Source organism: Littorina saxatilis, linkage group LG12, assembly GCF_037325665.1.
Source record: "Littorina saxatilis isolate snail1 linkage group LG12, US_GU_Lsax_2.0, whole genome shotgun sequence".
In the NCBI taxonomy this organism is placed as follows: Eukaryota; Metazoa; Mollusca; class Gastropoda; order Littorinimorpha; family Littorinidae; genus Littorina; species Littorina saxatilis.
In genome coordinates, this window is record NC_090256.1 from 30,436,478 (window position 1) to 30,459,099 (window position 22,622).

General features: G+C 42.3%; 1 protein-coding gene across 1 annotated transcript in view; it reads left to right on the plus strand.

Annotated features, from left to right (window-relative positions):
- LOC138981719 (alpha-1A adrenergic receptor-like) overlaps window positions 1-11,815 on the plus strand; it is a 92,584-nt gene extending 80,769 nt beyond the window's left edge. Inside the window, exon 4 of the mRNA XM_070354782.1 lies at window positions 8,833-11,815. Within this exon, the coding sequence (XP_070210883.1) occupies window positions 8,833-9,470 (638 nt within the window). The 3' untranslated portion in view covers window positions 9,471-11,815. The remainder of the gene's footprint in view (window positions 1-8,832) is intronic.
- The last annotated feature ends 10,807 nt before the right edge of the window (window positions 11,816-22,622 follow it).

Genomic DNA, 22,622 nt, shown 5'->3' on the forward strand with positions numbered 1-22,622 from the left:
GAATCGCTCTACACACACACACAGACACACACACACACACACACACACACACACACACACACACACACACACACACATACACCACGACCCTCGTCTCGATTCCCCCCTCTATGTTAAATCATTTAGTCAAAACTTGACTAAATGTAAAAAAAAAGCGTCACCACTCACCAAACCTTTAAGCCGCAGATCTTATTACGTCAGCACTGCAAGGCCTTTTCCTTCTCCTTGAAATCCATCTTTCAGTGAGACAAGCGTGCAAGCCAACGCCACAGAAACCTTTGGGCCTGCAGACAGCAAAAACAATTAGAGCCATCAATCAATCCCAGGGCGGCCTCTGGACACTCGTCCCTCCTAACCCCTGCCGCTCTCCCCCCAATAACGCAACGCATACATTTACCCGTAATTGTTACGGAAGGGAAAGGCGAAGGGGATCGAAAAGAAGAAAACAAATCGGAGAAAAGCTTATGTCAGAATCGGCCTGCTAGGTGATAGTCCGCCGGTCCGGCTGAGACGGCGAGGTTGTATAAACGCCGACGGCAGCCGTACACGAAGAGCACGGGTGTCGCCCAAGAAATACTACTGACGAAGATTCAGACACAAGCTTCAATGGAAGCTAAGAACTGGGGGCTGGGCCGCTATTGCGCGGGGCCGCTATTGCGCGGGGCCGCTATTGCGCGAATCTAACCCTAACCCTAATCCTAACCCTAACCCTAACCCTAAAGATTCGCGCAATAGCGGCCCCGCGCAATAGCGGCCCCGCGCAATAGCGGGCCGACCCCAAGAACTGCGGGTGTTGTTGTCCGCCGGTGCCTGGGACAGTGGAGTTTTATAAACGCTGACGGAAACTAATGCAAACAAAACACTACCCCAACTAAAACATTAATTCCCGTGTCATTTTATTCAAACTTTCTATGCCGTTGAAGTCACTTCCCTTCGCTATCTGGAAGACTTTTCGTATCAAAGATTTTGTTTGCAGGGGTCACATGACCGCCATTCAAATAAGGGTACCCCAAAAATCGACCTGACAAAAACGTAAGGTACCGATTAAAAAATCGGGAAAAAAATCAGGATAGGCACAACTTAGCAACTTGTACAAATTTATGAGATAAACGTCAAATCGTCCATAACAGGTTGATTTGTCTGGCTACCTTGCGAATCTCTTATGTTATGCCATATCTACTGATGCAGGTGTCGATCGCACGAGCAGTCGAAAACGGGAGGTTTTTGCGTCAATCTTGAGGGATCCAATGACAAAAAGAGCTGTATTTCAACAATGACAAGATTGATTGATTTTAAACTTTCAGGGTCTTATGCCCATATTCTAGACGTACTTCAGGAACAATTTCGGATGATCTTTACAAGTGTTTGTTCAGATGTAATGCAAATTTCTCAAAAGCTTTTTAAAGCCCGTCACAAAAAACATGCATATATATGTAGACAAATGATTGATACAAGTAATGTTCGTGTAATGTGATTATGACCACTGGCGTAAATTTGCTAGTCACTTCACGCACTAGCCAAAAACACGCACTATACTACAAATGTATGGAGGAGGTCCCGGGACGCACTTAACATCAAAAGAGCGGGTCCCGGGACGCACTAAATTTACGTTCTTGTGTGTACCGTAGCAAACATTTGCAGACTGCAAGCACCAATATGCCATGCTTGCGTACGCGTGTGTGTGTTGTCGAAATGTCTGGAGTTCCGATCGAAAAGGACTCAACATAAAACACTACTCGTCATCACAAAGTGTAAGCAGTATACCAGGGTCTGGAGTTTTAGCCCCCTAAAACTCCGAAGAGGGGGTCCATGGACTCTCTAAAAATTCAAAGTGTGTGGGGGGCGTCCGTGGGGAGCCCTGAGTCACTATTTAAATTTAAAAGCCTGGGCAGGTTTGTGATGGCGTACCTCAGTGTTTACACGGGAAGAGGGGGGAGGGGGCGTATCTTTCACAGCTAAGTGCGGCCAAGACTTGAACTCATTATACTTATAAACAATTATCAGATGCTTTGCTTGTTTTGAAATTGCGATAAAGAAAGAGATTGAAATATTGCATGACGTGCAGACAGCCTTTTTACAGCAAAAATGAAAATAAAATGCATGTAAGGTGCAGAGGGGTGGGGTGGTTTACGACGGGTAAGGGAAGAGATTAGACTGTCACTACAAAAACAAAACTCAGTGCAAAAAAGTTGACATCTCTTATGATCTCTCTTTTAAGAAGGTTGTGCGGTCTCCCGATTCTATAATTGCAAAAAGTCAGATGACATTTGCGTGCTCTCTCTCTCTCTCTCTCTCTCTCTCTCTCTCTCTCTCTCTCTCTCTCTCTCTCTCTCTCTCTCTCTCTTTCCCTCTCTCTCTCTCTTCCTCTCTCCCTCTCTCTCCTCCCTCCTCCCTCTCTCTCTCTCTCTCTCTCTCTCTCTCTCTCTCTCTCTCGTAAGAGTTATTCTGCCCTTAAGAGAGCTTTTGGCAGGTCACGTTTTTGTTTTTCTGTCTTCGTCTTCTTCTGCTTTCCGTTAATGTTTTTGCTTCTCCCCATTCTTCCCTTCTCCTTTGTCTCTCCTCTGCTGTATGTGTGTGTGTCTCTCTCTCTCACCATCGTTCTCTCTATCTATCTATCTCTTTTTCATCTCTCCCTCTCTCACACACGCGCACACACACACACACACACACACACACACACACACACACATACACACACACACACACACACACACACACACACATACACACACACACACACACAAGCACACACACATTTTCATTTGGGATCTTGACGTGTTGCTGTCTTTGTTTGTAATTTCGCATTACCAAGTATGGGTCTGTCTGTTTCTCTTTGTGCGTGTGTTCCATTATCTCCCTCTGTTTTTCTTTGTTATTTGTCGCTTAGTCTTACCCACGAATACAAAATTAATGTGAGGAAGGAGGGGGAGAGGGGGGAGGAGGGGGGATCGGGGAGGTTGGGAGGTTTCGATGCTTTATTAAATCAAAGCTCGTGCCTGAACGGTGTAGGATCTTCTTTTGTGTCCTTGTAATTTTGTTTGCAATTGTTTGAGGGTCTTTTTTCTCTCAGGGGACCGGCTTTGGTAGGCGTTGTTTATTCATTATAACTTTATTATTTTTTTGTTTTGTCATTTTTTATTATTTATAATGTGATTCGCCTGTGTCCTTGTTATTTTGCTAATTCTTCCGGGTATCATTTTTTTGTCCTCCGCTCCGGCCTTGGGTGGAGCTTTTGTTTACCCTTTTTATATTTAGTCAAGTTTTGACTAAATATTTTAACATCGAGGGGGAATCGAAACGAGGGTCGTGGTGTATGTGCGTGTGTGTGTGTGTCTGTGTGTCTGTGTGTCTGTGTGTGTGTGTAGAGCGATTCAGACTAAACTACTGGACCGATCTTTATGAAATTTGACATGAGAGTTCCTGGGTATGAAATCCCCGAACGTTTTTTTCATTTTTTTGATATATGTCTTTGATGACGTCATATCCGGTTTTTCGTGAAAGTTGAGGCGGCACTGTCACGCCCTCATTTTTCAACCAAATTGGTTGAAATTTTGGTCAAGTAATCTTCGACGAAGCCCGGAGTTCGGTATTGCATTTCAGCTTGGTGGCTTAAAAATTAATTAATGACTTTGGTCATTAAAAATCTGAAAATTGTAAAGAAAAAAATTTTAAAAAATTCATAAAACGATCCAAATTTACGTTTATCTTATTCTCCATTATTTGCTAATTCCAAAAACATATAAATATGTTATATTCGGATTAGAAACAAGCTCTAAAAATTAAATATATAAAAATTATTATCAAAATTAAATTGTCCAAATCAATTTAACAACACTTTCATCTTATTCCTTGTCGGTTCCTGATTCCAAAAACATATAGATATGATATGTTTGGATTAAAAACACGCTCAGAAAGTTTAAACAAAGAGAGGTACAGAAAAGCGTGCTATCCTTCTTAGCGCAACTACTACCCCGCTCTTCTTGTCAATTTCACTGCCTTTGCCATGAGCGGTGGACTGACGATGCTACGAGTATACGGTCTTGCTGAAAAATGGCATTGCGTTCAGTTTCATTCTGTGAGTTCGACAGCTACTTGACTAAATATTGTATTTTCGCCTTACGCGACTTGTTGTTTGTTAGTTTGTCCACCTTATTCGGTGATTTGTATACTTGGTGGTTTGTTTGTTGGATAGTTGGTTGGCTAACGTTTGCTTAGCTCTTCCGTCTTTCTTCATGTAGCCTATGCTCTCCCCCTCTTCCGGCCTTTTGTATGTTGTTGTTGTTGTTGTTGTTGTTGTTGTTGTTGTTGTTGTTGTTGTTGTTGTTGTTGTTGTTGTTGTTGTTGTTGTTGTTGTTGTTGTTGTTGTTGTGACTTTTTGATAAGACTTTTTGATAAGATGTTAAAGCCAATTTTGCCTCGTGTGTTTTTGGTTTAAGTTCAGAAGTAAAATTAGACAAGCAACAGGTTTTGGTAAACCTTAGAAAAATGTTTAACTGTCGATAAACATGTGAACTTATTGGCACAGTTACTAGAATAAAGACATTAGCGATGACGATGACGACGAGTACGACGACGACGAGGACGACGAGGACGATGATGATTGATGATGATGATGATGATGATGATGATGATGATGATGATGATGATGATGATGATGATGATGATGATGATGATGATGATGATGATGATGATGTCCTTCTTCATGTCAGCTTCTGTTGGTGTTCTTATCTTTTTCTCATCTTTTTACATGTAGTCAAGTTTTGACTAAATGTTTTAACATAGAGGGGGAATCGAGACGAGGGTCGTGGTGTATGTGTGTGTGTGTGTGTGTGTGTGTGTGTGTGTGTGTGTGTCTGTGCGTGTGTGTGTGTGTAGAGCGATTCAGACCAAACTACTGGACCGATCTTTATGAAATTTGACATGAGAGTTCCTGGGAATGATATCCCCGGACATTTTTTTTCTTGTTTTCGATAAATACCTTTGATGACGTCATATCCGGCTTTTTGTAAAAGTTGATGCGGCACGGTCACACCCTCATTTTTCAATCAAATTGATTGAAATTTTGGCCAAGCAATCTTCGACGAAGGCCGGACTTCGGTATTGCATTTCAGCTTGGTGGCTTAAAAATTAATTAATGACTTTGGTCATTAAAAATCTGAAAATTGCAACAACAACAAAATATTATAAAACGATCCAAATTTACGTTCATCTTATTCTTCATCATTTTCTGATTCCAAAAACATATAAATATGTTATATTTGGATTAAAAACAAGCTCTGAAAATTAAAAATATAAAAATTATGATCAAAATTGAATTTTCGAAATCAATTTAAAAACACTTTCATCTTATTCCTTGTCGGTTCCTGATTCCAAAAACATATAGATATGATATGTTTGGATTAAAAACACGCTCAGAAAGTTAAAACGAAGAGAGGTACAGAAAAGCGTGCTATCCTTCTCAGCGCAACTACTACCCTGCTCTTCTTGTCAATTTCACTGCCTTTGCCACGAGCGGTGGACTGACGATGCTACGAGTATACGGGTCTTGCTGAAAAATTGCATTGCGTTCAGTTTCATTCTGTGAGTTCGACAGCTTGACTAAATGTTGTATTTTCGCCTTACGCGACTTGTTTTTAAATTGACGTCAGGGGTGAACGTTAAAACTTCTTGATAGCGTGAGTAGGTTATGGCTTAGAGCTTTAAGCTTTCTCCCTTGACAGCAACGATAATCTGATTCTCGGAGGCCGTAATGCAGATGCCCGTGACATAACTGGGAGCGTCTCTGGCCTAAGCATTAATCGGATTTTGTGTACAGCCTAAATGACCAATTAAGAGCACAAGCACTCAAATATTGTCCAGACAAATAACTGAGGGTTGGCATTATCGACTGTTCGTCGAAACCGAATCTCTCTGTCTCTGTCTGTCTGTCTGTCTGTCTGTCTGTCTGTCTCCCTGCCGGTCTGTATGTCTGTCTGTCTGTCTCTCTCTCTCTCTCTCTCTCTCTCTCTCTCTCTCTCTCTCTCTCTCTCTCTCTCTCTCTCTCTCTCTCTCTCTCTCTCTCTCTCTCTCTCTCTCTCTCTCTCTCTCTCTCTCTCTCGCGAACGTGATTACAGGCATGCGGCGCGCGTGTGTGTGCGAGTCGAATTTTCGTTTTCTTTGTATCATATTGACATACATGTACATTTCAATGTTCTATTATGCATTATGTAGTCGTATAGGTGATGCTGTAATTAGTAATACTGTATGATTGCGATTGACAATTGTCCTTTCATTGTCTTTATTTTTATGTCTTAGTTTAGCAGGGACAGATTGTAAGACTAGACGTGAGCCTAAAATCTCCATCCTTGAGTAATAAAGTTCGTTCGTTCGTTCGTTCTCTCTCTCTCTCTCTCTCTCTCTCTCTCTCTCTCTCTCTCTCTCTCTCTCTCTCTCTTTCTCTCTCTCTCTCTCTCTCTCTCTCTCTCTCTCTCTCTCTCTCTCTCTCTCTCTCTCTCTCTCTCTCTCTCTCTCTCTCTCTCTCTCTCTCTCTCTCTCTCTCTCTCTCTCTCTCTCTCTCCAATTTAGTATCTACGAGTCGGGAGAACAATCTGTGTGTGTATGTGTGCGGAGGGGGCTGGGGGTGGGGTAGGGGGTGTACATCGGGGTGAGTGGGTGGACACAGACAAGGAAAAGCAACACGTGTATGGTTTTTGCTTTTTGACTCACATGCGAAGCAAAAGTGAGTCTATGTACTCACCCGAGTCGTCCGTCCGTCCGTCCGGACGTCCGTCCGGAAAACTTTAACGTTGGATATTTCTTGGACACTATTCAGTCTATCAGTACCAAATTTGGCAAGATGGTGTATGATGACAAGGCCCCAAAAAACATACATAGCATCTTGACCTTGCTTCAAGGTCAAGGTCGTAGGGGCCATAAATGTTGTCTAAAAAACAGCTATTTTTCACATTTTTCCCATTTTCTCTGAAGTTTTTGAGATTCAATACCTCACCTATATATGATATATAGGACAAAGTAAGCCCCATATTTTGATACCAGTTTGGTTTACCTTGCTTCAAGGTCAAGGTCACAGGAGCTCTTCAAAGTTGGATTGTATACATATTTTGAAGTGACCTTGACCCTGAACTATGGAAGATAACTGTTTCAAACTTAAAAAGTATGTGGGGCACATGTTATGCTTTCATCATGAGACACATTTGGTCACATATGATCAAGGTCAAGGTCACTTTGACCCTTATGAAATGTGACCAAAATAAGGTAGTGAACCACTAAAAGTGACCATATCTCATGGTAGAAAGAGCCAATAAGCACCATTGTACTTCCTATGTCTTGAATTAACAGCTTTGTGTTGCATGACCTTGGATGACCTTGACCTTGGGTCAAGGTCACATGTATTTTGGTAGGAAAAATGTGTAAAGCAGTTCTTAGTGTATGATGTCATTGCTAGGTTTAGCTGAAGGTCAAAGTCATGTAAAGGTCAAGCATGTGAGTCGTATGGGCTTTGCCCTTCTTGTTTGTTTTGTGTTTTTTGTCTGATTACACCCCCGGTATAGGGGTGTGTATAGGTTTCACTCGATGTGTTTGTGGCGGTATTTGTGTGTTTGTGTTCGCAAGTAGATCTCAAGAATGAACGGACCGATCGTCACCAAACTTGGTGAACAGGTTCTATACATTCCTGAAACGGTCCTTACAAAAATTGGGACCAGTCAAACACACGGTTAGGGAGTTATTGGTGGATTAAAATTATACAACGACTTATAGACGGACACCCCCGTTGGTCAAAGGGAAATAACCTTCTCAGTTGGTGGCAGTGAGAATGGTTATTTCCCTTTGACCAACGGGGGTGTTTTTCCTATCAGAGGAATTTCTTGTGTTTATCTGTTTTCGTTTGAAAGCATTTGCCTAAATAGGTGTGACCTAAAGAGCGTTTGTGTTTTGGGAAAGCGAATAAGGACATTGAATCGGTAAAATTAGGTATCATCGTTCCGCGCGTTCTCTGACCTCCGCTAGCCACCTTTAAACGAGAGAACAAAACAAACATGTTAATGTAAGTGCGATTCCGTCAGTCACTTCTATAAATTTATCAGTTAGTTCCAACACGTTCTTCCCGTTCAAAAGGGTAGGATTACACGTAAAGCCAACACGTGGTGTTATTCTTCATTTTAGAAAATTACTCACAAGTGTTTGGTAAACTGATTAACTTTTTGTGACATCTGTTTCTGGGTTGATAGGTAATACTTCTGTGCGCAGGTACTGTAAGCCCCGCTCACACCAACCCACGTGTCTTGCCTTGCATTGCCTTCCCCTTGCCTTACCACAAAACATACACTTCGCCTTTTGCTATTCAGTCTCAAGTCTAAATAATAATAGTATAAATCATAACTAATTTTCTTCACACCATCATAGACATAATGTTGCCTCACATGTTCTTTGTACAATCGTTGGTTTTCACAATAAATATTGCATTACTGTACTTGTCTTCTTTTTCTTTAACAATGTCTTTCCAAAAACAAAACTCAAAGACCACAAAAGCTATTGCAACCTACTCCTATCTCTCGTCTCTCTTCCTGGGTACAATGGTACCTAAGACTTACATTCAAATGCTTACATTTCCATGCTACCCACATTGTCAAAATACCAATAATTATTCAAAACAAATGTTAACTACAACCTTCATTTCAGACCCACACCAATTATTATACACACATTTCACATTTAAACCATTAGTCGGCCCCCTGTCGATATTTATCGACTAAGTTCCTTGTCTCTACTGTTGAACATGTTCATCTTCTCTGACAATTGTTGTAAACACATGTGATACTTGTGTGTGTGCAGGCTCCCTGTGCAAGAGCTGCAACATCCCCCCTCTCCTCTTCAACATCTTCTTCTGGTTGGGGTACTGCAACTCACTCATGAACCCCGTCATCTACGCCTGCTCAAGCCGCGAGTTCCAGTTCGCCTTCCGCCGGATATTGCGTTGCCAGTTCCGGCGGCGCCCGCGCGTCTTTCTGACGGACCAAGAATCCAGCTCGTGTCACGAGTTCAACCAGATTGACAACTGTGTTCGCTATCACAAAACTGGACGCTCGGGCAAAAAGTCCAAATCCCGCAGAGACAAGTTCGTACGGACGTTCAGGAGCAGCAAGTTGTCCACGCGGCACAGCCATGCCAACAATCACTCACGGCCTATCCACATGCAGAGCTTCAACACGAACGCTACTTCTAATCATGATATCAAAGTGGAGCAGTCTCCCACGGAGAGCTTGAAAGCCATGCAGCGTAACGCGGGGATGGGGGCGGAGCTTCGCAGGAACAATAATTCGTTTGTCAGTAATAATTGTGAGCAAACTGATTGGCAGCCTGTCGGCAACGGAGGCGTGGCCAGTTACAGACAGGAGAGTATTAGCAACGAGGACTTGTTTGAAGGTTTGACCAAAGAGACGTTGTATCCGCCACCGTGCAGTACAAGATAACAGCATGTTTGGTCCTGAAAGATACACCTTCCTCTCGTGTAAAACATTGTGTCAATCTTCACAGATCTATACACGCTTTTACATACTACGCTACAGATCTGTACTTTTCTACTTCAACGCACATGTATCTCGATTCTACGGTCTACGTTATTATTGTGAAGATTAGGAACCTTGAAATGTGACAGTGTCCTGTAACAAGGATAGTCTATTAGGTACACAATATCGCTCATGTGTACCAATGTTGCGTACGGGTGTGTTTGTTTGTTTGTTTGTTTGTTTCAACCCAAGAACTGTCATTCTCTTTAAATATCTCGCTCAGTTTTTATTGTAAATGTCCTACAGACGGCTTTTGATTTAAAATCAATACCGAAACTCTCTACAGCGATGTACACTTATTCCGTGAAGGAAGGCATTTTTAATCATCGTGCTCAATATGGTTATAATTATTATACATATTTTGAAACAATCACGGGGAACCATCGGATCCAAATTTGCTTCACTGCCAGGTCTGCTTTTCGATATGTCTCACTTTCGTCTTGTCCCTTCCATTCCTGGAGATAGAGTTTATTTCTATAGAGTTTATTTCTATATGATGAAAAAATACGGGAGGATTCATAAATGGCTTTGTCATTTTTCGATTAGATTACAACAAAAGTAATTGAACATACATTAATTGAACATGACGAAACCTATTACCGACATCTCTGTGTGGTCTAATACAGCCAAGAAAATGTATGAATCTGATAGCGTATTCTGTTGAAAATTGAGTTTGGTAATATGCTGACATGTGATAAGCGCACGCTTCTATTGCAGTTACGGGTGATGTGTAAGCAATGTGAAAACGGGTGTTACACCAACAGTCTGAGACGACAATTTGACGTCATGTGTGTATCGATCTCTACAGAGTATTTGGTCGTTCTCTACGCAACCTCTGTAATAATGTGGTGGGCGCCCGTGCATTTGCAGTGGCACACAGACTATTCAGCTTTCTGCGTGGGTGCATCTCGTAGCCTCTCACACATTCTGAGTTTGAAAACGTGGTGCAAACTGCTGTGATGTGCACAGGAGGGCACTGGGCTTGTCTACAGATAAACATGTGATAATATGACTTGTTTCAGTGCAATCTATGGTATTTATTTTGGCTTCTCATTGTTCTGTATATATGATATACCTAGTTCTAGCTGCGTTGAACAGTGTTATTTAACGTATATTATGTGATTTCTGCTTGACTGAAGTTGAAGATGCTAATGTTTATGCTTGTGACGACGTTTTTAATAGTGATGCCTTATTTTGTAATAATGTTCTGCTGTGCTGTCTTAAACAAAAATAATGGACTTATTTCTTTACTTCTTGGGTTTTCCTCGAGACAGAGAGATATAAGTTTTCAGAGCGATTGTTGAAAAAGGTCTTACCACACATTTTTAAGGGATATGACGCCTACGTAATATATAAGAGACATTTTCTTTTGGGGCTGTTGATGGTACAAAAAAAGCTTCGGTAGTAGTAACATGTCTGATTAGTTTAGCAATTACAGTAGAGTGAAATTGTCCGGTTAGCATGCTCCATAATATATCTACTTAACTGCTATACCTCAGTACCTGTTTGCTTTATCAGAAAAGACTTCAACGGGGAAAAATAGTGTGCGTTCCATCGCATATCCACGATTATGTCAACCATTACAGACGCAAGTTGTCCATGCTTATACACGCGCTCAGGACATTGGTGTCCAAAACTCAACAGCCTAGCAGCCTGATGTGCAGTCTGATTTTCTTCTCTGTTTTTTTTCTGAATTACTTTTGTAACTGAAACCTATGTCAGTCAGCCGAATTAATTCAGCAACAATTCCGACTCTGCACAGGAAGCAGCCAGGCTGTTGAATTTTGGTATACGTCCAACTAGAAGGGATGTTTTCAAATAGCATGTAAAACCATGGGCAAAAATCCATGGTTGTTTAAATGACTGTTTCCATGAGAGGGAAAGTATCTTTAAGCTCTTTGAAGACATTAACTTAATTGAAATGGACGATACAGCAATCGCTGAACTATTCTGGTTGTAACATCTGACACTATTTTTTATTTTCTTTAAGTGCGTATTAACACTCATGTTTTCTTATATATTTATAAATCAAATTGAAATAGATGGTTATTTACTTTAAGATGAAAATTATAAAGCACAAGAAACGAATTTGGGGATTATACAGTATAACCCGTAACGCTATCAGGAAAACGTGATTGTTAAGGTGTTTGACAAAATGATCAGTGTATTTATTGTTGAAAAGACGTTTTGTTGTTTCACGCCATTCGGTGTAAATTGTAAGATAACGTTAAAGGCATTAAAAGATGATGAAGGAAATATCTGTTCAGCTTCCGTGTGTGTGTGTCAGTGTGTGTGTGTGTGTGTGTGTGTGTGCGTGCGTGTGTGTGTGTGTGTGTGTGTGTGTGTGTGTGTGTGTGCGCGTGCGTGTGTGTGTACGTGTGTGTGTGGGCGTGCATGCGTGCGTGCGTGTGTGCGTGTGTGTGTGTGTGTGTGTTGATTTGGTCAGTTGGATGATTTAATTGGAAATATTTTTCCTCGTCATTACAGCCGATGATTTGACCAATAGGTTTTTGATGAGATGTACTGTTTGGGGTTTAAAGCCACCTGGTTTGAAACTGATTGCCGTTCGAATTTAGGGTAACTGGTCTAGATGTCTTCTGTTCCGATTCTAAACACGTATTGCGCTGAGGTAGCAACAATCAACAACCGGGTGGCTTTCTGTGTAGAGTGAGATATTTAACCAAATGATTTCTTCAACCACTGTTGATTTTTGGTACGTGTCCAGGTGGAAGGATGGTCTTATTGCAGGATAAGCCCGGGCGGAGCTCATACAGGGAGCACAACTGGGTGGCCGAGTGGTAACGCACTTGCGCTCGGAAGCGAGAGGTTGCGAGTTCGACCCTGGGTCAGGGCGTTAGCAATTTTCTCCCCCCTTTCCTAACCTAGGTGGTGGGTTCAAGTGCTAGTCTTTCGGATGAGACAAAAAAACCGAGGTCCCTTCGTGTACACTACATTGGGGTGTGCACGTTAAAGATCTCACGATTGACAAAAGGGTCTTTCCTGGCAAAATTGTATAGGCATAGATAAAAAATGTCCACCAAAATACCCGTGTGACTTGGAATAATAGGCCGTGAAAAGTAGGATATGCGCCGAAATGGCTGCGATCTGCTGGTCGATGTGAATGCGTGATGTATTGTGTAAAAAAAATTCCATCTCACACGGCATAAATAGATCCCTGCGCCTTGAGTCCGAGTCTGGAGATACGCGCGCGATATAAGACTTCATATAATAACAACTGTTTGCACGGGAAGGGCTATGCCTTTCAAAACATGCTCACTGTGAGCAATGCGGAATACATGGAAACATTAATTTTACTCATTGTCTTACAAAAAGTGTCCAGACAAGGAAAGTTAAACGAAAGCGTTCGAAAAAGAACTGCCTACGTTTTTGATTTGATTTTAAAAATTTTACTATTATGCTTTCCTTTTCTTTTCTTTTAATTAGCACATATAGGCACTTGACTTATGCCCCCGATTTCCCGTTGGTGGAGGGGGGGGGAGTGTCGGTGCAACACTCCTCCGAACGTTTTGGGAGACCCTCTTCAGCTGTTCCCGTGTCATCCCAGCGACCTTCACCTCGGCGTCCATACTCCGGCGCCATGTCTGTTCAGAAAGTTACCACCCAAACGGGAGCCACCCGCAGTGTTGGATTAGTTTAAACTGAGATTTGTTGCGATTTCAACGAATCAGAACACGCGGTTTGTTCTCTCCCGTTTGGGTGGGACCCACTTTCGGTTCGTGCACCCCAGCCTTGGTCTCCCCGCTTTTCTTTTCCTTTGTGGTCCCAGTCAAGGGGCTCCCTGGTGGTGTTTGGGTGGTACTTCAGTAGGGCCGATCCACCCGCACTTCCTTTTCTTCATGTCTGTGTTATTTGGAGTTGGACAACAGGCAATCTAGCTGATGTTGAGGAAGGATCTGAGAGAGCGAAATTGAAGTTCCACGTCCTCACGGCAAGGCCATTAAGGGCATGTTCCCGGGTGTTACCCCGACTTTCCATCAGATATCCAGTTGTATGTGCGAAAGGATCTGTCGACACATCTGTATGTTGATAAATGTCTGCAGCTTGTGGGTGTTGGCCCTGCTTGTCCTCCATGTGTCCGAACCATCAAGCAAGATACTAATTGGGCGAGGTGGACTTAGCGAAGTCTACTTCACGAAGCTCGCTTCACAAAGCTTTGGCACTGAGTTTTCGGTACAAAGATGATTCAAGTTCGGGCTCAATCAAGAACAGCCAAGCAGGACAGACTAAGGCACACAAAAAAGTTGTATGTTTCTGGTCACCCGACCCTACCTAGTTTTTTCCCGCCGACCCTAGACTTTTTTTTATTGCATTTGTAAAAGAAAAAGCTAAAAAAAAAAAGCGTCAAAACGAAAGTAACAGACGGCAGACGACACAAGGGGGTTAACCCCGCATCCCTTTTGTCTCATTTGTTTTGTAATGTGTTGTCTTTCTCTTTGTATAGTAAGTCCGGTCTCTTTGCGTCACTGTATAGTTATTTTCTACCCTGACCCAAAACAAAACAACAACAAAATCCCTACCTACCTACCCTATTTTTTGTAGCCATGTTACCAGAAACATACAACTTTTTTTTTGTGCCTAATGGACCACAGGTAGTGCTGATTATTCTTGTCTTATTGCGAAGCGAGAGGGACGGAGAGGTCCATATTGGTCGAAGAGTGTTTCCCACTATAAATTTCACACAACTGGACTTATTTCGTCGGTCACTACTTTCCTTTCTTCTTAAAACGTGAGTTTCCCATCAGGGCTAGGCATTTGTCGCATTTTTTGCGACAGCGGATATTGCGACAACATGCGACAGATGATTTTACGACAACCTACGACAACATGCTAATTGTGTCAGTTGCATTGACTGCGCAAGCAACAAACTAACTATTCTACTCGTAGGCTCTGCGACAGGCAAATACTAGTTTAGTGGCTAGAAGCGCTGACCAACAAGTGTTCAGATATTTTTCTAATTGTCGTTTCTAGATAGTAAAATATGTGCTGAAAACGGTCAGCTATCGCACCATCAAGAAATCGGTTCCCTAGTACCCCTTTAAGGCTCTGGAACCACCCCGGGTGGCAATATCGGGTCGCAACAAAGAGTGTTCCCCATAGCCGGAAAGAGCCTCAACCGTGAAAGATAGAAAGAAAGGTATTGAACAAAAACGACGCACAACACCAATGTGAACCATTTGTGTTATCATACTTATATTAAAATATTGATGACCATGGAATAAATGGGTTATTTTTAGATTTCTGACAAAAAATCGCGAAAAACATGACAAATTGTTTTTTTTATAGCCTAAACTATGAAAGATTTAAAGACAAGTATTGAACACAAAAGATTGCAATGGATAATGGCAACAACATTTGCTCTCATTGTTGTACAAAATTGTTGATTGTTTCTTAATACTTTTCCGTTTTTGTGGATTTCACAAAGCATACCAATTAAACGGCAGTCCAGGTAACTCGTCCGAATTTTTGCGGCTAAGAGCCTCAACATTTGAAGATAGAAAGACTATCATTGAACAAAAACTATGGTAAACACTAATGTTAATAACTTTTGATCTTACACTGATATTGAAATATTGATGACCATGCAATTAATGGGCTATTTTCAGATTTGTGGGTACAAAATCGCCCAAAACATGACAAATTGTTTTTTTTCTAGCCTAAACTATGAAAGATTTAAAGACAAGTATTGAATATAAAAGATTGCACGAGATAATAGCAACAACATTTGCACTCATTGTTGTACACAATTGTTGATTGTTCTTGAATATTTTCCGTTTTTGTGGATTTCACAAAGCGTACCGATTAATCGGCAACCCGTGTCAATCATCCGAATTATTTCATGCTGCGCCAAAACGATTGAAAATGGATGGAATATTAGTGTTTGAAGACAAAAGGCGCACATTGTCATGTTAAGCATATCTTGTTACACCGTATACACATCAAAATCGTGATAGTTCTTGGTTTGAATGTTACAATGTTTGATTTTGTGCAAGTTACACACATTGATACTGACAAAATATAATGATATTCCAGGATAATATATCCAGCGCGCTCTTTGGGTCCCCAAAACACTGTACATGGTGAGTCCCATTGTGGTGCCAAAGTAGAAAATAATTATATTCACTTTAGCGATAGTCCGCAGTAGACGACATCAAATGACACAGACTGTAATGATAACTCAAAACTCGTCATCGCTTTCAGCAAACGCGTCAAAGTCAACCTCCTCATCTTCTTCCTCGTCTTCCTCGTCATCCTCTTCTTCACAACCACCATCTGCCAGAAGATCGATCAGCGACACAGGTAGGATGGGCTTGAGGCACCACACGGGTTCCAGGACACCGTCTGCATTTTTCGTCCATCCCTGCCCCTGGTCGTAGGGTTTGGGCCTCTCCTGAATGCCTTCATGAGCACGCTTGTACAGGGCAACGCGGTGGTTTACTCGCTGAATGTGCGGCATCAGAGCAGATTGGCAGGGAGGCATGCGGGCTAGATCGACCTTACACTTGGACGTGAGTTTCTCGTTGTCTCCCACCATCTTGCGGAGTAGCTTTCCACGAACGACATCAACTGATTTCTCACGACTGTAATTGTACATCAGGCACGTAAACTCTTCCAACTGCTTCACCACCCGAAGTTTGACATCCCAGTCGTCACCAAGCTGCCTGAATGCCGTGTGAAACTTGGGATTTTTCTCCAGTTTCTTAAGGGCCCCACCTTCACCTTTCCTTTGAATGCACTGGTGCAGTCCTCTCCGCTGTACACATAGAACCCAAGAAGAGTGGCACAGTAGTCATGCCCCAGGGACTCTGCAAGCTCAGAGAGGTTGATCAGTTGCCGATGTTTTCCTGATCCCGTATCCAGGTATACAGTCAACTTGATGGCTTCAGCGTGGTAGAGAAGAATGACAAAGATGTCCGTGTCCGGGGTTCTGACCACAGCGTTCTTGTATCCCAGCGCTGCGGCATGATGGAGATACAGCACCACCCATCATGACTTTGTCCAAGTCCAATGGTTCGTCTAGTTGCTGTGACTTGACGAGAAGTAGAAACGCGATGTCGCTTTGCACCTGGTACTGGAGGGCCTTTCCTTGTGGGGATGTGAGCGTGACCTTCTTGCTGCAAGCCTCCATTGTCTTAAGTTTCTGCCTCTTTATAGTGTCAAAGAAGCTTCCTGGCTCTCCACTTTGAAGGCGGGTGATGAAGTCAGTTTTGGCGACCATGCCTTTAGCTTCCGCCTGAAGCAAGTCCTGTTCGACGTCCATGCGGACAGGGGCACCAGACGCCAAGGAGTAGAGCCTGTCTTTGTCTGAGATGGAAAACGGGTTCGTGAAGTTCTTGACAGCAATGATGACTCTCTGAACAGCCTCCTCGCTTTTCTTGATTTCGGTCTTCTCCAGTTCGCGATGTCTCCCCACCTTTGGACAGTCTGGATCGTCGAGGAGGTTCACCATCTCCAAGGTCTTTTCATAGACTGGGATGTCAAACTTCGGGTGGTGAAGCAGTTGGAAGAGTTTACGTGCCTGATGTACAATTACAGTCGTGAGAAATCAGTTGATGTCGTTCGTGGAAAGCTACTCCGCAAGATGGTGGGAGACAACGAGAAACTCACGTCCAAGTGTAAGGTCGATCTAGCCCGCATGCCTCCCTGCCAATCTGCTCTGATGCCGCACATTCAGCGAGTAAACCACCGCGTTGCCCTGTACAAGCGTGCTCATGAAGGCATTCAGGAGAGGTCCAAACCCTACGACCAGGGGCAGGGATGGACGAAAAATGCAGACGGTGTCCTGGAACCCGTGTGGTGCCTCAAGCCCATCCTACCTGTGTCGCTGATCGATCTTCTGGCAGATGGTGGTTGTGAAGAAGAGGATGACGAGGAAGACGAGGAAGAAGATGAGGAGGTTGACTTTGACGCGTTTGCTGAAAGCGATGACGAGTTTTGAGTTATCATTACAGTCTGTGTCATTTGATGTCGTCTACTGCGGACTATCGCTAAAGTGAATATAATTATTTTCTACTTTGGCACCACAATGGGACTCACCATGTACAGTGTTTTGGGGACCCAAAGAGCGCGCTGGATATATTGTCCTGGAATATCATTACATTTTGTCAGTATCAATGTGTGTAACTTGCACAAAATCAAACATTGTAACATTCAAACCAAGAGCTATCACGATTTTGATGTGTATACGGTGTAACAAGATATGCTTAACATGACAATGTGCGCCTTTTGTCTTCAAACACTAATATTCCATCCATTTTCAATCGTTTTGGCGCAGCATGAAATAATTCGGATGATTGACACGGGTTGCCGATTAATCGGTACGCTTTGTGAAATCCACAAAAACGGAAAATATTCAAGAACAATCAACAATTTTGTACAACAATGAGTGCAAATGTTGTTGCTATTATCTCGTGCAATCTTTTATATTCAATACTTGTCTTTAAATCTTTCATAGTTTAGGCTAGAAAAAAGACAATTTGTCATGATTTGGGCGATTTTGTACCCACAAATCTGAAAATAGCCCATTAATTGCATGGTCATCAATATTTCAATATCAGTGTGAGATCAAAAGTTATTAACATTAGTGTTTACCATAGTTTTTGTTCAATGATAGTCTTTCTATCTTCAAATGTTGAGGCTCTTAGCCGCAAAAATTCGGACGAGTTACCTGGACTGCCGTTTAATTGGTATGCTTTGTGAAATCCACAAAAACGGAAAAGTATTAAAAAACAATCAACAATTTTGTACCACAATGAGAGCAAATGTTGTTGCCATTATCCATTGCTATCTTTTGTGTTCAATACTTGTCTTTAAATCTTTCATAGTTTAGGCTATAAAAAAGACAATTTGTCATGTTTTTCGCGATTTTTTGTCAGAAATCTAAAAATAACCCATTTATTCCATGGTCATCAATATTTTAATATAAGTATGATAACACAGATGGTTCACATTGGTGTTGTGCGTCTTTTTTGTTCAATACCTTTCTTTCTATCTTTCACGGTTGAGGCTCTTTCCGGCTATGGGGAACACTCTCTGTTGCGACCCGATATTGCCACCCGGGGTGGTTCCAGAGCCTTAAAGGGGTACTAGGGAACCGATTTCTTGATGGTGCGATAGCTGACCGTTTTCAGCACATATTTTACTATCTAGAAACGACAATTAGAAAAATATCTGAACACTTGTTGGTCAGCGCTTCTAGCAACTGTACTATACTTGGTGCTTAACTTTGCTTGGATACATTTTCAGCGTAGCCACACGAAAAGAGAGGAGAGAGTGACCCAGAAACAGGATCGGATGATTCCGTGACAGATCGGGCTTCCTCGATCTCCGCGAACCAATCAGAGGCGGAGACGCATTGAATCTGGCGGATGGCTGATGGCGTCTGATTGGCGGGATCAAGTACAGTCTGTACTGTACAGATGCAATCTGGGAAGACGGTACAATAGAGTTGTCTGAAAACGGAGGGAATCTGTCTGCCATCTTTGCGGGACACTTAGCGGAAGCTGGAACTGAATATCGAGAAAGACGGTGTGCACGTTTATTTGGCCAGATAACAGAAGACACGTGTGCATGCCAGTATGTGGGCGTGATAAAGAGATAGAGGCCGTGAAGCTACATAGAGCATAGGTTGCTTCAATTCAGCAAAAACTCAACAGTCAACACAGAAAGCAGCCAGGCAACAGACTGTTAGTGTGTGTACCAGACTATCATAACTCTTAGACACAGACTGACAAAAGGTGACCAACATGACAGAAGACAGAAACTCATTATGTAAACCGCCAAAGTTCATTCTAGGGTTTTTCATGTGACGAGAGCATCCTTTCACTTGTTCACAATAGCTTAAAGGCACAGTAAGCCTCCCGTAAACCATCACAGATACTGTCAGGCTTTTACACACAGTACAAACACCCTTCCATTTGAACGCTCACTAAACGGGAAAATCCTAGGTGCCCTACGTAAAGAGCGAGCAATTTTCAAAGAATTTATTTTTGCGTGGTTTATCTTACCCCAGAGCCATCGTGAACCCGTGTGATCCAGTTTCCCTTTTTCACAATGTAGTCGTCAGTTAGTAATTTGAATGCGACTCAATGTGAGCTTATCTGCAATAGCTCGTTATTAAGTACCTCTGACTACCCTGAACGAAACAAACGGCTGTTGTTCACAAGAACTCTAGTGATGGCTTTTGACTGTTCAGAGGAACTGGCGATGCCTATAAACCGTCGTCTGCTACGAGAACCACGACCTTGCGTGACCCTGCTTCCGGGCTTTTCTTTTTTCAAACTTTCAAAACTTCGATTTGTACTGATCATGTCTTGATGAAAAAAGAATTCTTTTATGATTTAAGAATGGTTGTGTAACAAGCTGTCAATTTATTATTTAGATTTTAAAAGTTAGGTCTAGCGCCAAAACGCACCACGGTCCGATTGTCTCTGAGCAATCGGCGCAAAATTAATTCTTTAAAAATTGCTCGCTCTTTACGTAGGGCACCTAGGATGTTCCCGTTTGGTGAGCGTTCAAATGGAAGGGTGTTTGTACTGTGTGTAAAAGCCTGACAGTGTCTGTGATGGTTTACGGGAGGCTTACTGTGCCTTTAACACAACGTGGGAAGAAAGCATCATGCTACTTGAACACATACCAAAAGCCAACAGAATGGGTGCTCTCTGTGAAAAGTCATGTTTTTATAGATTGTATTTCCTAAAAACATGCTAGTGGCTCTTAAATTAATTAGTTCATCAAAACATGTCATGACTCTGCAAGGAGATGGATGTTAATTTTCGGTATGTGTCCACGTGGAGGGATGTTCTTATCCCATGTAAGAGCCTGCATGGCCAGATCTGAGATCTCAGATGAATTCATTTCACGGGAAAGGTTCACGGGAAGGGGTGTGCCTTTAAGGGAGAACAGAAGCATTTTACTCACGAGCTGAGAGGAGGAGACGCAAACGGGAACACACACAGAATGTAATTCATAGACTTTACCAAAGCAAGACCGAACATGTCTGACAAAAAGTAGGCTACGCTATGTCTTCAGAGCCTGAGTTAAAATATATGTAGGTGCACACACTGATCAAACAAGAGGCAAAGCCTTCACGGCTCATGTATGAAAACACCAGTCCATCAACCAATGACGGTCATCCCGACACGCTTTGTTTCTGTGTTCTCTGGCACTAAAGTTGAAGGAAACCAAAGTCTCATAATCAGTGACTACATGCAGTAAAAACAAATTTGGGTCTACTGGGTTCACAACGGTTGAGCCGATCGCGTGAAAGAGGACCCTGATGCTCCTTCCGTTCCCCTGTAAACTTATGAGGCACCCATTTTGCGGCCAGCTTTTGAAGCAGAAGATCATTGATTAGAATTCTCTGGACTGTTCCATATGAAAGTTTAAGTTTTGCACTTTATACTCGCATGTACACTTTTTCATCTTAGTTCTTAAATTTTGACACAGCAGCTACATTATTCTCGTTTGCAGCGCTCTTCGGAAGTTTGTTTGGCTTGTCAGAGTTATTCCCCTTTTCCCCAGTTTCGATTTCCATTTTCTGTTGTCAGATTGTAGAATATGGAACAGCTTTGATTCATGTAACGCCGTTCTTCAGCTTTGTATAATCGCGGTTTGATCATTTTGTTTGGATCATACGTCGTATCGCTGCGTGCCTCTTAAAATATGCTACGGTCACGCTTGACTGGGCATCGCTGTGGCACCAGAATCATCGCTTTAATATCAAGCGTGTTTACAGGCCTAGCAAATTTGCGTCAGTGCTTATACGCACATAAAACTTTCGCATTGTGTGTATCAATCATTTTTCTAAAGACATGCAAAGTCATGATTTTTTTGGACACAAGTGAACAATCCTATGACGAGTTAATCCACCAAGTTATTGCTAAAGTGCAGCCTTTTTTGTCATGATACCCCTAAAAAATGATTGACACAAAAAGTAGGAATAGCATAGCACACAAAAAACGCAAGGTAGAAAAACAAAGCAATCTGTTCAGGGTAGATAATTGGTTTGACTTGCATTTCAAATGTCAAAGTTGCAAAGTTTTTCCTATTGTGATTTTTGTTTCCCTTCCGTTTTTGTCTGGTCGATTTTGAGGGTACCCTTACATGAGCGGCGGTCACGTGATCCCTGTAAAAGAAATATTTAATCCAAAAGGTGATCCTGAAGGTTAAGTGAACGGCCTTATCTGGCATATAACGTTTTAAAGAAATGACACGGGGATTAAGGGTTTGAAATTGGTTGCAATAATTTGTTGGCCAAGTTTATAAACACATACGCGAGCCAAACATTGCACATTACACAGCCAGCAACGTACACAGAGGGGAAACTGGACACGGCATTCTAAGAGACCCAGTCAGTGCTGACTCCAAGAAGTAGAACAAAACATCATTCAAATAAAGACGAAATAGAACCATGGTAAAACTTACCGTGACAGAGGTTACTTACTTACTTACTGCCTTTCACGCCTGGTGGCGTGTAGGGCAGCGACCGTGACAGAGGTAGAAGAGAGTAAAGCATCACATTGATTGGACGAAGTCGACTTCGCGAAGCTGGTTGCACAAAGCTTTGGCACTGAGTTTTCATCAACAGAGACAGAGACAGATCGAAGAGACTTACAGAGACAGACAAGACAGAGATAGAAGAGACATAGATAAAAGAGACATAGGTAAAACAGAATAACTGGCAGATATAGATAGATAGATAGATATGTAGATAGCTAGAAGAGTACCGGAGGTGCAAAATCAGAGTGATTAGTTCGATGTTGCTTAGTTCTTACCACTCACGCTGTCTTGGTGTCAAGAGGAACAGACCAAGAGTACATTCGCACAAATTGGGGAGAGTAAAAAAACAAGTCGCGTAAGGCGAAATTACTACATTTAGTCAAGCTGTGGAACTCACAGAATGAAACTGAACGTAGTCCGCCGCTAGTGCAAAAGGTAGTGAAAGTGACGAGCCTGTTTGGCGCGGTAGCGGTTGCGCTGTGCTTCATAGCACGCTTTACTGTACCTCTCTTCGTTTTAACTTTCTGAGCGTGTTTT